At 41.3% G+C, this 15,046-nt stretch overlaps 1 protein-coding gene across 1 annotated transcript; it reads left to right on the forward strand.

Annotated features, from left to right (window-relative positions):
* The first annotated feature begins 2,599 nt into the window (after window positions 1–2,599).
* On the forward strand, window positions 2,600–14,950 carry LOC132887863 (kelch-like protein 13). The gene is made up of 4 exons (XM_060923602.1): window positions 2,600–3,159; window positions 8,931–9,650; window positions 9,780–10,080; window positions 14,434–14,950. Exons 1-4 carry the CDS (start codon window positions 2,869–2,871, stop codon window positions 14,772–14,774), a joined length of 1,653 nt encoding a protein of 550 aa, XP_060779585.1. The 5' UTR covers window positions 2,600–2,868; the 3' UTR covers window positions 14,775–14,950.
* Window positions 14,951–15,046: the final 96 nt, after the last annotated feature.

Consider the following 15,046-nt stretch of genomic DNA (forward strand, 5'->3'; position numbering starts at 1 on the left):
GCAAATGCTCCCGCCAGCATGAGCGCTGCAACAGCTGGTGATGACGTAGACAACCCACAGCCAAGCACCAGTGATGCCAGCGGTCACTAAGTTTTGTATTTTGCTATGTTTTACATTTGTATTTTGGTATGTTTCGAACTAAAATGTTTTCTATTTTTCACACCTGTATTTCGTATTTTTTGTTTTGCACATATTAAACGAATTGTACTGTATGCAGTGTTTTTATTAAACCAAATAATGAGCCAAGGTAATGAAATAAAATAAGACTAAGATGATTACAATATCATTACGCATCACAATATACTTACGTTCATTTAACATAGGCCGACTTACGACCAGATCGGTTTACGACCGGTCAGTCGTAACCAAACACAGTCGTAAGTCGACGACTACCTGTAGTAACAAAATTTAAATCAAGGGGAAAAAAATAAAGAAAAGCGACAAACTAAAACTTCATGGTTAAAGATCTGAGATGGAACAAACTAAAGTATAGAGGTCACATGTAGACACAGTGGTGCTTGGAAGTTTGAACCCTTTAGAAGTTTCTATATTTCTGCATAAATATGACCTAAAACATCATCAGATTTTCACACAAGTCCTAAAAGTAGATAAAGAGAACCCAGTTAAACAAATGAGACAAAAAATATGATACTTGGTCATTTATTTATTGAGGAAAATGATCCAATATTACATATCTGTGAGTGGCAAAAGTATGTGAACCTCTAGGATTAGCAGTGAATTTGAAGGTGAAATTAGAGTCAGGTGTTTTCAATCAATGGGATGAAAATCAGGTGTGAGTGGGCGCCCTGTTTTACTTAAAGAACAGGGATCTATCAAAGTCTGATCTCCACAACACATGTTTGTGGAAGTGTATCATGGCACAAACAAAGGAGATTTCTGAGGACTTCAGAAAAAGTGTTGTTGATGCTCATCAGGCTGAAAAAGGTTACAAAACCATCTCTACAGAGTTTGGACTCCACCAATCCCCAGTCAGACAGATTGTGTACAAATGGAGGAAATTCAAGACCATTGTTACCCTCCCCAGGAGTGGTCAACCAACAAAGATCACTCCAAGAGCAAGGCGTGTAATAGTCGGCGAGGTCACAAAGAACCCCAGGGTAACTTCTAAGCAACTGAAGGCCTCTCTCACATTGGCTAATGTTCATGAGTCCACCATCAGGAGAACACTGAACAACAATGGTGTGCATGGCAGGGTTGCGAGGAGAAAGCCACTGCTCTCCAAAAAGAACTTTGCTGCTCGTCTGCAGTTTGCTGAAGATCACGTGGACAAGCCAGAAGGCTATTGGAAAAAAGTTTTGTGGATGGATGAGACCAAAATAGAACGAGATTTCTATTTTGAAATCTCGTTTCAAAATAGAAATGAGAAGCGTTATGTTTGGAGAAAGGAAAACACTGCATTCCAGCAGAAGAACCTTATCCCATCTGTGAAACATGGTGGTGGTAGTATCATGGTTTGGGCCTGTTTTGCTGCGTCTGGGTCAGGACGGCTTGTCATCATTGATGGAACAATGAATTGTGAATTATACCAGCAAACTCTAAAGGAAAATGCCAGGACATCTGTCCATGAACTGAATCTCAAGAAAAGGTGGGTCATGCAGCGAGACAACGACCCTAAGCACACAAGTCGTTCTACCAAAGAATGGTTAAAGAAGAATAAAGTTAATGTTTTGGAATGGCCAAGTCAAAGTCCTGACCTTAATCCAATCGAAATGTTGTGGAAGGACCTGAAGCGAGCAGTTCATGTGAGGAAACCCACCAACATCCCAGAGTTGAAGCTGTTCTGTACGGAGGAATGGGCTAAAATTCCTCCAGGCTGGTGTGCAGGACTGATCAACAGTTACCGGAAACGTTTAGTTGCAGTTATTGCTGCACAAGGGAGTCACACCAGATACTGAAAGCAAAGGTTCACATACTTTTGCCACTCACAGATATGTAATATTGGATCATTTTCCTCAATAAATAAATGAGCAAGTATAATATTTTTGTCTCATTTGTTTAACTGGGTTTTCTTCATCTACTTTTAGGACTTGTGTGAAAATCTGATGATGTTTTAGGTCATATTTTTGCAGAAATATAGAAAATTCTATCGGGTTCACAAACTTTCAAGCACCACTGTATGTATGTATGCATTTATTTATTTATTTATTTATTAGGTACGTGTTAAAGCACAGTAATGAATTTTTAGCTGTGTGAGATGGAGAAGAAGATTATTCCACGGTTATAAAAGCCATAAATAAGAATAAAAGCCTTGTGTCCTATGGCACAGAGCCAAGAAGACCAGATGGAAAGTAGATGAAGTATCTGAAAATTGGACTGTGTGTGCATGCGTGTAGGTGAGTCTGGAAGAAGGAGGCTAGATTTCAATGCTTCAGAAACACTGAGTGGAAAAACGCAGAGTATAAACTATCATTGTTCAGTGTTTTGTTTTTTTGTTGTTGTTGTTCAGTCTTGAGAACTGTGCTCCAACATGGCTGTGTCTGGTCCTGTTTCAATCCAGTGCTCTGGGCAATGAGCTTCCTAAAATAGCTGTGCTCCTCCTGCTTTAGCTCAATAACACACAGACACACAGTGTGTTCCAGACTGCGCTCCATAATGGAAAGAAACCTTCAAAACAAACAGGCCTAGTTTACAGGAGACACCAGAGGATCGACTGACCTCTAAACCAGAGACTGAGCAAAACAGGCTTGGTTTATTGTATTGGCAATGCTTAAGCTTTATTGGCGCCAGCCAAGTCATGTGAGTCTTCCAGTGATCACTTAAAATGCTACTTTTTGTTCATTATATGGACTAAAAATAGAAAAGCAAGATAAAGTTCTAATCAACCTGCTCTGGACTGAGTCTAGAAGTATGGATGCTCTCTGGGAGACTCTCTCAGCACTATTCCTCTGTCTATTCTCATGGATAAAGGACAGCTTCAACTATATTCAAAGACGATTTGGGTTCAAGAGTGGTTTAACGTGGGTTATGACGAGTCTGAACAGATGTACAACATGGAGTCATTGTAAAGTTGATAAGATGAGGAGTACGCCTGATGGAAGCCAAACAGACACATGGAAAATGGACCAGGAAGCTCGGACATATCATTACCATGGAAATGGACCCATGTTTACCATCCAGACCAGCACCTATGTTTTCTATGTGAGTCTCTACCAAATATACTCTTTTGATCTGACCACTTCTTATCTAGAACAGGGATGAGAGTTTTCTGCTTTTCGGCGGATTTCCGCTTTTTCTGAGCGAAAATTGATATTATGCCAAATCCGTTGAGATGTTTTTTTCATTGAGGGGGGTTGGGGTATGTTCCTTCGTGATACTCAAGCGTACATCTTTTCACCATCTGTAGTCTTGCTAAGTCTCGCGGTAGAATACGTGTTATCTACAATGTAATTGGCCAAAACATCGCTGGCGAGAGCATGATAGCCAATCATAACAGTTCTTACAAGAGTGTGGGAGAGAACAAAAACCAATCATAACAGTTCTTACAAAAGTACCCGCATCGTTCTATTTTATCGAAACTTGCACATGTTCATCGTCGCTGCGCTTCAAAAATACGTTTCTCTTTCGTATCGGCTTTTTTACTCAAAATGCCGAATACAGGTGGCACGGTGGTGTAGTGGTTAGCGCTGTCGCCTCACAGCAAGAAGGTCCTGGGTTCGAGCCCCGTGGCCGGCGAGGGCCTTTCTGTGCAGAGTTTGCATGTTCTCCCCGTGTCCGTGTGGGTTTCCTCCGGGTGTTCCGGTTTCCCCCACAGTCCAAAGACATGCAGGTTAGGTTAACTGGTGACTCTAAATTGACCGTAGGTGTGAATGTGAGTGTGAATGGTTATCTGTGTCTATGTGTCAGCCCTGTGATGACCTGGCGACTTGTCCAGGGTGTACCCCGCCTTTCGCCCGTAGTCAGCTGGGATAGGCTCCAGCTTGCCTGTAGAAGGATAAAGCGGCTAGAGATAATGAGATGAGATGAGATGCCGAATACAATTGACAAGCGAGACGAAGCGAAGGTACGTGAAATCGATGCTGGTATAAAAAACAGAGAGAGGACTGACAAGCTTTTGTCTTTGGCCAAAAGGCTGAAGAAGTCGTCGAAATGATTAAATGAAAATGAGAAGTGACTGTGAACTATAAATAATTGTATAAAGTGTACATAGACATTATCCCATAAACTTAGCATTTGTTTGATTTAATACATTGAACATGTATATGATGGTCAGTAAATCTGATGCTGACAGTTTTGAAAACTTAAATATTTCAAAAGACTTTGAAATCATATGCAACTAATGAGGACATAGGGTAACTGACCTCCCTAAGAAATTTTATTTAATATATGAACATTTGGATAATTAATAAAACTTACGTTTAATGTGAATTTAGTTTGTCATTTTTGTTGATCATAAATTATAACCATACCCTTGAATGTAGAATGTGATTTTATTTTGAATTCAAACAATACTCCTATTGATTTGAAACATATTTTCATGTACCGTAAATATATAAAAAAAGACAACAGATTTTTTATCTACTACAGCTCAGATTGCAGGAAAAGTGGTTTGTAAGGCCTTATTTTTCAAAATTTTCCTGGGGGGGTATCCCTCCCAGACCCCCGGCTTCGGGCGCCATCTTGTTTTCTGCTTTTTTGGTGACCACCCACTCTCATCCCTGCTAGAAGGTACAACCCTGATTCCAAAAAAGTTGGGACAAAGTACAAATTGTAAATAAAAACGGAATGCAATAATTTACAAATCTCAAAAACTGATATTGTATTCACAATAGAACATAGACAACATATCAAATGTCGAAAGTGAGACATTTTGAAATTTCATGCCAAATATTGGCTCATTTGAAATTTCATGACAGCAACACATCTCAAAAAAGTTGGGACAGGGGCAATAAGAGGCTGGAAAAGTTAAAGGTACAAAAAAGGAACAGCTGGAGGACCAAATTGCAACTCATTAGGTCAATTGGCAATAGGTCATTAACATGACTGGGTATAAAAAGAGCATCTTGGAGTGGCAGCGGCTCTCAGAAGTAAAGATGGGAAGAGGATCACCAATCCCCCTAATTCTGCGCCGACAAATAGTGGAGCAATATCAGAAAGGAGTTCGACAGTGTAAAATTGCAAAGAGTTTGAACATATCATCATCTACAGTGCATAATATCATCAAAAGATTCAGAGAATCTGGAAGAATCTCTGTGCGTAAGGGTCAAGGCTGGAAAACCATACTGGGTGCCCGTGATCTTCGGGCCCTTAGACGGCACTGCATCACATACAGGCATGCTTCTGTATTGGAAATCAAAATGGGCTCAGGAATATTTCCAGAGAACATTATCTGTGAACACAATTCACCGTGCCATCCGCCGTTGCCAGCTAAAACTCTATAGTTCAAAGAAGAAGCCGTATCTAAACATGATCCAGAAGCGCAGACGTCTTCTCTGGGCCAAGGCTCATTTAAAATGGACTGTGGCAAAGTGGAAAACTGTTCTGTGGTCAGACGAATCAAAATTTGAAGTTCTTTATGGAAATCAGGGACGCCGTGTCATTCGGACTAAAGAGGAGAAGGACGACCCAAGTTGTTGTCAGCGCTCAGTTCAGAAGCCTGCATCTCTGATGGTATGGGGTTGCATTAGTGCGTGTGGCATGGGCAGCTTACACATCTGGAAAGACACCATCAATGCTGAAAGGTATATCCAGGTTCTAGAGCAACATATGCTCCCATCCAGACGACATCTCTTTCAGGGAAGACCTTGCATTTCCCAACATGACAATGCCAAACCACATACTGCATCAATTACAGCATCATGGCTGTGTAGAAGAAGGGTCCGGGTACTGAACTGGCCAGCCTGCAGTCCAGATCTTTCACCCATAGAAAACATTTGGCGCATCATAAAACGGAAGATACGACAAAAAAGACCTAAGACAGTTGAGCAACTAGAATCCTACATTAGACAAGAATGGGTTAACATTCCTATCCCTAAACTTGAGCAACTTGTCTCCTCAGTCCCCAGACGTTTACAGACTGTTGTAAAGAGAAAAGGGGATGTCTCACAGTGGTAAACATGGCCTTGTCCCAACTTTTTTGAGATGTGTTGTTGTCATGAAATTTAAAATCACCTAATTTTTCTCTTTAAATTATACATTTTCTCAGTTTAAACATTTGATATGTCATCTATGTTCTATTCTGAATAAAATATGGAATTTTGAAACTTCCACATCATTGCATTCCGTTTTTATTTACAATTTGTACTTTGTCCCAACTTTTTTGGAATCGGGGTTGTATATGCATGAAAGTATAATGATTATGTTGATTATTTATACTTTATCCAACACTCCTCCATTTAACACACTATAAGGGTTCAGTTTGTCCCTTTCTGGGAATTTTTAAAAGTTCTATACAGTGTTCTTGGGTGACGCAACAGAAAAAATGTTTATCGTGAGGAGGTCGCTAGTTTGAATCTCGACAATGCAACAACCATGATAATGATATTGGACTTATAAAGCGCCATTTCCGTGAGATCTATAGCGCTGGAGACAGTTACAATTCAAAGGCCTGATTAAACAAATGCGCATTGAGTTTTCGTTTAAAGCAGTCGATGTTGGTACAGTCCTTGACGTCTTCTGGTAAGTTGTTCCACAGTTCACGAGCAGCAGTACAAAAAGCACGACTTCAATAGGTCTTAAGATTGAAAGAAGGTTTCTTTAAGAGATTCCTACTGGAGGAGCGGAGGGGACGTGATGGCTTGGAGGAGTAGTTAGATTCTTAAGGTAGTCAGGAGCCATGTCATGAAGTGTCTTGTAGGTCAGGATCAGAATTTTGAAGCTTGACGGCCTTTCGATTTCATAAAATCGGTGAAATTTAGTTCCCGCTGAAATTTGGTCATTGTGATGTATATTTATTTCGGCAATACCTAAAAAAACCCCAGGCCATTCTGTGGCTGGGAAGTTATTTAATTTGAGGGGAATCCCTAGAAAATAATATGTATGAAATCGTTCACTTTGCACAGTCAAGCAGACAGAGGAAGTCCGTGTGCAGGTTTACCTTCTTTTTCTTTTCCTTCTTTTACGGCAGCTGGCATCCACAGTGTTGCATTACTGCCATCTACAGGTTTACCTTGACCGTGCACTGACAGCTAAACAAATAGCTGATCACACCGAGGTGCTCGCTGACCACCGATATTTATTAGTTTGATCCTGCGTTTCCTTTCCTTCACAACATAACGTCTTTTCTTCTCACTTTCCGTTACTGTAGTTGGTCTTTCACGTGTCATTCACGTCCTCCATTTTCCTCTCCTGTTTCAAATTTGTATCCCACAATGCCTTGCACAAACGGGGAAAGCCCACCACGTGATGCATGACACAGTATCTTGAATTGTGTCATGGTGAAGCAGGAAAAACTAGCGGAGAATTTAAGGCCACATGGCCCTAAATTCATTAATTGTTTGATTTAAAAAAACTCATAAAATTGGAAGGCTGTGATTCGAATTCAGTAGCTTTCAGTCCACTAAACAAAAATAATTGGGTGTCAGGGAAAATTCTTTCTATGACCTAAACTTGAAAAATCTGAAAGGCAGTCTAGCTTTAAACTTGACATGTTAATCCACAGGGAGCCAGTGAAGCTCCTTAAAGGGCATATTCTGGACCAAATTAATTTTTTTTATATGAAAGTATGTCCCTTTACACACTCATCCAGAAGGGTCATTTTGCACAAGGCCATCTGTCTACAGCAGAAAAAAATAAAATAACAAAACGCGTCTGGAAAAATCCCAAGGGAGTCTGGAGCCAGATTCGTGACGTCACCTGCGGAAGCGCCAGCAGGCTGCGTGAGCTTTGCACGGTTTCAGTGCACAGCCTGTGTAGACCAAGCGCTCCCATTTCTCTCTCATTGTCCGGTCTTTTGGGAAACGATGAGTACTAATCCCATCAAGATTGGTGTTGCTTCACCCTCCTATGATACATCTGTTAACCATTTTAATAATTACGTGATAACATTAAAGAAATTTGCAGAAAACCACCAGGTCGTTTTCTCATAAACAAACCAGCACTGACATAGGATTCAGAAGGAGGCGTCCCGCAGATGATGTCATGAAAATCAATGTTTGCCGGGAAATCCAAATGGCAAGTTTTTTCAGAGGCGGACTAATTCGCCTCAAATGGCTTGATTTCAACTGAATTTTTCTGGTATTGCGCAAGGTAAAAAAAATTGCGCAAAATGTGACAGATATTTGACCAAAGTTTAATATAAAATAGGAGAATTACATTGATCTTGCTCCTGAATTTACCCGTGATGTGCACTTTAAGGATTGGCATTACATGATCAAACTTGGAAGACAACGAGACAAGATGTGCTGTAGCTTCTTAGTTAGACAGGAAGGAAGGCCATACAACAGAGCATTGCAGTAATCAAGCTTTGAGCTTTCAATTCATTGTTCATGTCTTCCAAACAACAGCCATCCTGTCAATCAGAACAACACTAAGCAATTGTGGGTGTCTGTGAGGTCATGTGCGTTGAATAGGGCAGATACTTCCTCTGAGTATATTGTTCGGCATGAGGAGCATTTCAGCTGCTGGCTTTACAATAAAATCAAGCAGTACCAAGTGTGCTGAAAGGATGTTAAATATGAGCAGATGAATACGTGAATAAGAGTCTTGGGATAATCACAGGACAGTCTTTATGATTACAGCAGCAGTTACATGCACAACTCTACAGTATCCAGGTGAGATTTTTGGACAAACTGTTTTTTGGAAAGTTTTTAACTTTAGGAACCCTCAGTAAAACATTTATCTAATGGTATAGCAAAATCCCAAACATACGACCTGCTTCAAAGTTACATATTTAACAGCTCTGTATGAAAAATCAGATTTCTTTGCATTTCATTGCCTTTGCTCAGAGTAATATTTCATATTTCATGCGTCAGGTTGACGTTGAAAGGTTGGCAGACTGTAGCGAGTACTTCAGGGCTCTGTATAACTCCTGCATGAGAGAAAGTGCAGAGCATCTCGTGAACCTGCCCCACGTGCCCTCCAGAGTGTTCCACAACCTCCTGCAGTTCTGCTTCCTACAAAGATTCTGCGTTCCCCACAATCTTCTCGAGGAGCACTTGCGTGTCAGCACATACCTGTTGGTCCCTGGTTTCACTCGTTGCCTGCTGTTGTCTTTGTCTGAAATCCTCACTGAGCAAACGTTCCTGGACTACCTGCAGCTGGCTGAGGAGCTGAGCAGTGTTGAGCTCCAAGAAACTGTGCTGATGTACCTGAGCACAAACCTTCTCGAGCTTCCTCACTTGAGCAGGAGCCTGGACCTGCATCTACAGCAGGAGATCCTTCGGATCCGGTCAAAGGGCTCACCTCGGCTGTGCTGCCTGAGGAAAGAGAACGTGATTTCACGAAGCAATCAGGAAACAGAGTCTGCAAGGAGGCTTTTCAGGCTGGATGAGGATGACGGGAAATGGAGTATGGTTACAGATTTGCCGTTCAGTGCAGATAAGTGGTGCTTCACCACAGCAGTCCTGTTTAACTACCTCTACCTCATTGGTGGGTTCCGGCAACACATAAAGAGGGGATATGAGTTCAAGATGGCCTCCTTCCGATATAATCCTTTAACAAATAGATGGGTATCGACAGCCCCTCTTATCAAGGTATGGAGTTAGTTACTGCATGTTCAAATCATAGGAATATAAACATAGGAACACTGTATAGATTGTAGCACATCATCTGTCATTTATTCTCATGATTACTGAAGATGGGCTGTGTGTGGCTTCTCTCAGCACAGGCGCCACTTCAGTGCAGCAGTGTGTGAAGGGCATATCTACGCTGTAGGGGGCTGGTATCTGGACTCCCTGGTGACTCCTGACTCCAGCACAGGCGTATATACAGCAGTGGAGCGATATGACCCTTGGACAGATTCATGGGCTTTTGTCTCCCCTCTCCCTCTTTCGGACTTTCAGTTCACCCTTTCCCTCTCCCATGATTCCCCTCTCACCACCAGCCTAGGGACTTGCCTTTATGTGCTGGGGAACATCCAGAGAACTGGAGAGAAACTAGTACTATGCTATGATACCACACAAGGTATGGCAAATGGGTAACTTTACACATTATAAAGTCACTTTTTTGTACAGTGGTGCTTGAAAGTTTGTGAACCCTTTAGAATTTTCTATATTTCTGCATAAATATGGCCTAAAACATCAGATTTTCACACAAGTCCTAAAAGTAGATAAAGAGAACCCAGTTAAACAAATGAGACAAAAATATTATACTTGGTCATTTATTTATTGAGGAAAATGATCCAATATTACATATCTGTGAGTGGCAAAAGTATATGAGCCTTTGCTTTCAGTATCTGGTGTGACCCCCTTGTGCAGCAATAACTGCAACTAAACATTTCCGGTAACTGTTGATCAGTACTGCACACCGGCTTGGAGGAATTTTAGCCCATTCCTCCATACAGAACAGCTTCAACTCTGGGATGTTGGTGGGATTCCTCACATGAACTGCTCGCTTCAGGTCCTTCCACAACATTCCGATTGGATTTAGGTCAGGACTTCGACTTGGCCATTGCAAAACATTAACTTTATTCTTCTTTAACCATTCTTTGGTAGAACACCTTGTGTGCTTAGAGTCGTTGTCTTGCTGCATGACTCACCTTCTCTTGAGATTCAGTTCATGGACAGATGTCCTGACGTTTTCCTTTAGAATTTGCTGGTATAATTCAGAATTCATTGTTCCATCAATGATGGCAAGCCATCCTGGCCCAGATGCAGCAAAACAGGCCCAAACCATGATACTACCACCACCATGTTTCACAGATGGGATAAGGTTCTTTTGCTGGAATGCAGTGTTTTCCTTTCTCCAAACATAACGCTTCTCATTTAAACCAAAAAGTTCTATTTTGGTCTCATCTGTCCACAAAACATTTTTCCAGTAGCCTTCTGACTTGTCCACGTGATCTTTAGCAAACTGCAGATGAGCAGCAATGTTCTTTTTGGAGAGCAGTGGCTTTCTCCTTGCAACCCTGCCATGCACACCATTGTTGTTCAGTGTTCTCCTGATGGTGGACTCATGAACATTAACATTAGCCAATGTGAGAGAGGCCTTCAATTGCTTAGAAGTTACCCTGGGGTCCTTTGTGACTTCGCCGACTATTACACGCCTTGCTCTTGGAGTGGTCTTTGTTGGTCGACCACTCCTGGGGAAGGTAACCATGGTCTTGAATTTCTTCCGCTTGTACACAATCTGTCTGACTGTGGATTGGTGGAGTCCAAACTCTTTAGAGATGGTTTTGTAACCTTTTCCAGCCTGATGAGCATCAACAATGCTTTTTCTGAGGTCCTCAGAAATCTCCTTTGTTGGTGCCATGATACACTTCCACAAACATGTTGTGAAGATCAGACTTTGATAGATCCCTGTTCTTTAAATAAAACGGTGCCCACTCACACCTGATTGTCATCCCATTGATTGAAAACACCTGACTCTAATTTCACCTTCAAGTTAACTGCTGATCCTAGAGGTTCACATACTTTTGCCACTCACAGATATGCAATATTGGATCATTTTCCTCAATAAATAAATGACCAAGTATAATATTTTTGTCTCATTTGTTTAACTGGGTTCTCTTTCTCTACTTTTAGGACTTGTGTGAAAATCTGATGATGTTTTAGGTCATATTTATGCAGAAATATAGAAAATTCTAAAGGGTTCACAAACTTTCAAGCACCACTGTATTCAACATGTCAGCATTTCCTGAACTATCAACAGATATCCACTTGATTAGAAACATCTATTAAACCTTTGTTCTGGGCTGAGATGGGAAGTCTGTTGGCTTGTACTAGCATTTAAAATGTTTGTTTATTGATAATGTATACTCGTATATGGTATTTATTATCTAGACACATTCCCTCTAGCACCCTAAAGAGTTCTTTTGATTTTTTTTTTCCCTCTTGGGGGACCATCACTGGTTAAATGGAGAACCCACCAGTTCCCTTTGAGAAAAGGTATCAAGTAGAGCTGCTTTAGAAAGGTGAACCCTTTGCTAACCTTTTTTATAATAAGGTAAGTGTAAACACCTGAGTTTATATCAGTGGTGAACCGTTACTATTAGAGCTGGGACTTGAGCTCAGCCAAAACTTAGCCAGACACCAAAAAAGCAACAGGGTAAAGGATTTTGCAAGGGATTAGCAGCAGGCTACCAGGTCGCTCCGTTGTGTGTAGTTTTCAATGTTGATTTTTAAAAGTAACTCAGTAAATTACAAAAGGAAATGAGTACTTAAGTATAAGTGAAAAATACTGTAGTGAGCGTGCAGCGTGGAAGAAGAGTCTGGAGACAGAAATCTTAGTTTCTCAGTCGTTAGCTTGTGCTACTTGCTCTCGATAGCACTGGCTTGACCGCTTTATTAGCATTCGCTAACACTACTGATGAATGCTATACCGGCTGGAAGGTAGCTTCACTGCTGCGCTGACGCTGCTGACTCACAGTTAAGCTCGCATTGGCCTTCGAGAAGGCCTAGGGCGATAAATTTTTGCCCCCTCCAACTATAAATCAAAATCTGATTGGTTAATTCATCTGTCAGTTCCTACATAAACATACACTGCCATGGCCTTCTGTCCTGGCAATGAAGTCCTAACCATTGAGTGAGCCAGCTCTAAACTCTTCTCAGCCTATAGACAACAAACAAAAATAACCTCATTGAATAATTCAATTTTAATGTTTTCAGGACAGTAACCCTTTCATTTTTGAAGCAAATGTGATAGAAAATGAGGCCAAATTAAAATTCGAAGAGAAAATTATCATGAAATGATGAAAGAATAAAATAAATTAAATATAACATTTGAAATGCTAATATATTTGGGCCTCCTCTGAAGGCCTAGAAGGCCCTGACAGTTCCCCTCTGGTTTACATAGTCTAAGACTTGTAGAAAATAAGGGTTCTCCAAGGTTTTTTTTTTTTAAATAAGGGTTCTTTGCTTCCCACAGCAGTTCTATATTCTCCAATAAAGAATATTCATGTTGTAGGGTTCTATATACAACATTTAAGGGTTTTCCCCGGAAGAACATTTTTTAGTATTCTTTGCCACCACTAGGTATGAACATGGGCTTTGAACACTCGGTACATTACAGGCATTTAGCAGACACTGTTATCTAGAGTGCCGTACAACATGCCTAGAGCAGTCTGGAGAGCAGTTAGGGGTTAGGTGCCTTGCTCAAGGGCACTTCAGCCATTCCTGCTGATCCAGGAAATCAAACCAGTGACCTTTTGGTCCTAAAGCTGCTTCTCTAACCATTAGGCCATGGCTTCCCCAATGGCCGATCTCACTGATTAACTCTTTCACAGTCTCTAAATAACTTTAATGCAATGCCATAACATTAATAACAATATATTCCACTTTATTGTGCCAAGGTCCTTGGTTCAGTCCTGGGCTTGCACAACTGTATGTGTAGAGTTTTACATGTTCTTCCTATATGTGTGTGGGGGTTTCCTTTAGATTCTCTGGCTTCTTCCCAAACACACTGAAGTAGGTGGATTGGCTAATTACCCTAGATATAAAAGAGTGTGAGGATGTGTGTATGATTCACTGTGATGGACTGGCATCCAGTGCTGCAGTCGAGTCACTAAACCTTGAGTCCGAGTCCAGTCTTGAGTCCCCAGTGTTCAAGTCCGAGTTATTAAAGAAAATTCTGAGTCGAGTCCACTACTGATCCGAGTTGAGTCCGACACAAGCTCCGCTATCAACAGGGCAAATAACATGAGAGAGGGTCAACACTAGCTAGTTCATTACTCAGCAAGCCCCGCTATCAACAGGGCAATGAACATAGCATGTCACTTCCTTCTCTGGGTGGAATCTTACCAAATGACAATTGAAGTTCGAGGTTGTCCCCATCATCTTCTCGATAGTTCTTCTACATGTGGAACACACAGCAGTGCATTTTTTTTCCCACTGCACGAGAAGTCTGTATAAGCAAGTGGACAATCCTAGGGGCGTCTCTCCAGGCATTTTAGCGCCATTAATGTTAGTTTGTTCCTGAACATGACGTATAAACAGGTGAATGTGCATTCTCTTGCACAAAATTAGTGTAAAAATTAATGTAGATATGAATATCTTACGGCAAATTATTATGGCATGTTACAAAAAATAAAGAAAATAGCCAAGTCCTCGTCTCCAATTTACGAGTCCGAATGCAATTAATGCACAAGTCCGTGTCCAAGTCCAAGTCAAGTCACGAGTCCTTAAAATTTGGGCACGAGCCAGACTCGAGTACTACAAGCCTGCTGGTATCCCATCCAAGGTGTATTCCTACCTCACACCCAGTGTTCCTTAGATAAGCTCCAGATCCAGCATGACCCTGACCAGCATAAAACGGTTACTGAAATTGAATGAAACAAAAAGCTTGTCTTGCATCTTCTTAAAACCTTCTTCTCTTCCTCAGACTGCTGGAGTGAGTTGCTTCCTACCCTCACACGCACTGATGCAGACATGCCCAGCCTCCACTTCGTGGGATCCACTGACAGGTTAATTGTGATTGGCGGAAACAATGTTGAAACCGTGGTCACATCATTCTGTGTGGAGACCCGGAAATGGGGTCAGATCAGAAGCATGGAGAAGACGGCTTTAATTGGCCAAGGCACAGTGTTCAACGAAGAAATCTACATGTCGGGAAATCAGCAGGACACGATCTATCGGCTAAACATCCACTCTTTGTCTCTGTCCACCCTTCCATCGCTTCCTGTCTGTACTTGCTACGAGAGCTTTTTCCATCTCTTTTTCTGAATCATTTGTACCTTCTAGAGCCTGTGAATTTGGTACTGTAGTTTGGGAAATATCTTCTGGATTTGTCTACCTGTTTAGAGATGCTGTAAGAACACCTACTGGAATCAAATGTTACTTGTACTGTCCCATGACCACTTGGAAGCTAATTAAAGCGTTTCGTTTTCCAACCTTGCAAATTGTTTGCCAAGAGTGATTGTGCATGTACCCTAATACACCGACGAGCCTTATTTAGCATACAGCAGCTGAGAATACTCCACATGCGTAGCTAAGGA

This window comes from Neoarius graeffei, chromosome 6, assembly GCF_027579695.1.
Source record: "Neoarius graeffei isolate fNeoGra1 chromosome 6, fNeoGra1.pri, whole genome shotgun sequence".
Taxonomy (NCBI): Eukaryota; Metazoa; Chordata; class Actinopteri; order Siluriformes; family Ariidae; genus Neoarius; species Neoarius graeffei.

Bases quoted from the DNA above. Each gene is read 5' to 3' on its own strand.
- LOC132887863 (XM_060923602.1), top strand. From the start codon at position 2,869: ATGGATGCTCTCTGGGAGACTCTCTCAGCACTATTCCTCTGTCTATTC. The intron at 9,651-9,779 runs GTATGGAGTTAG...GGCTTCTCTCAG, and splicing joins CGACAGCCCCTCTTATCAAG to CACAGGCGCCACTTCAGTGC. The intron at 10,081-14,433 runs GTATGGCAAATG...TCTCTTCCTCAG, and splicing joins ATGCTATGATACCACACAAG to ACTGCTGGAGTGAGTTGCTT.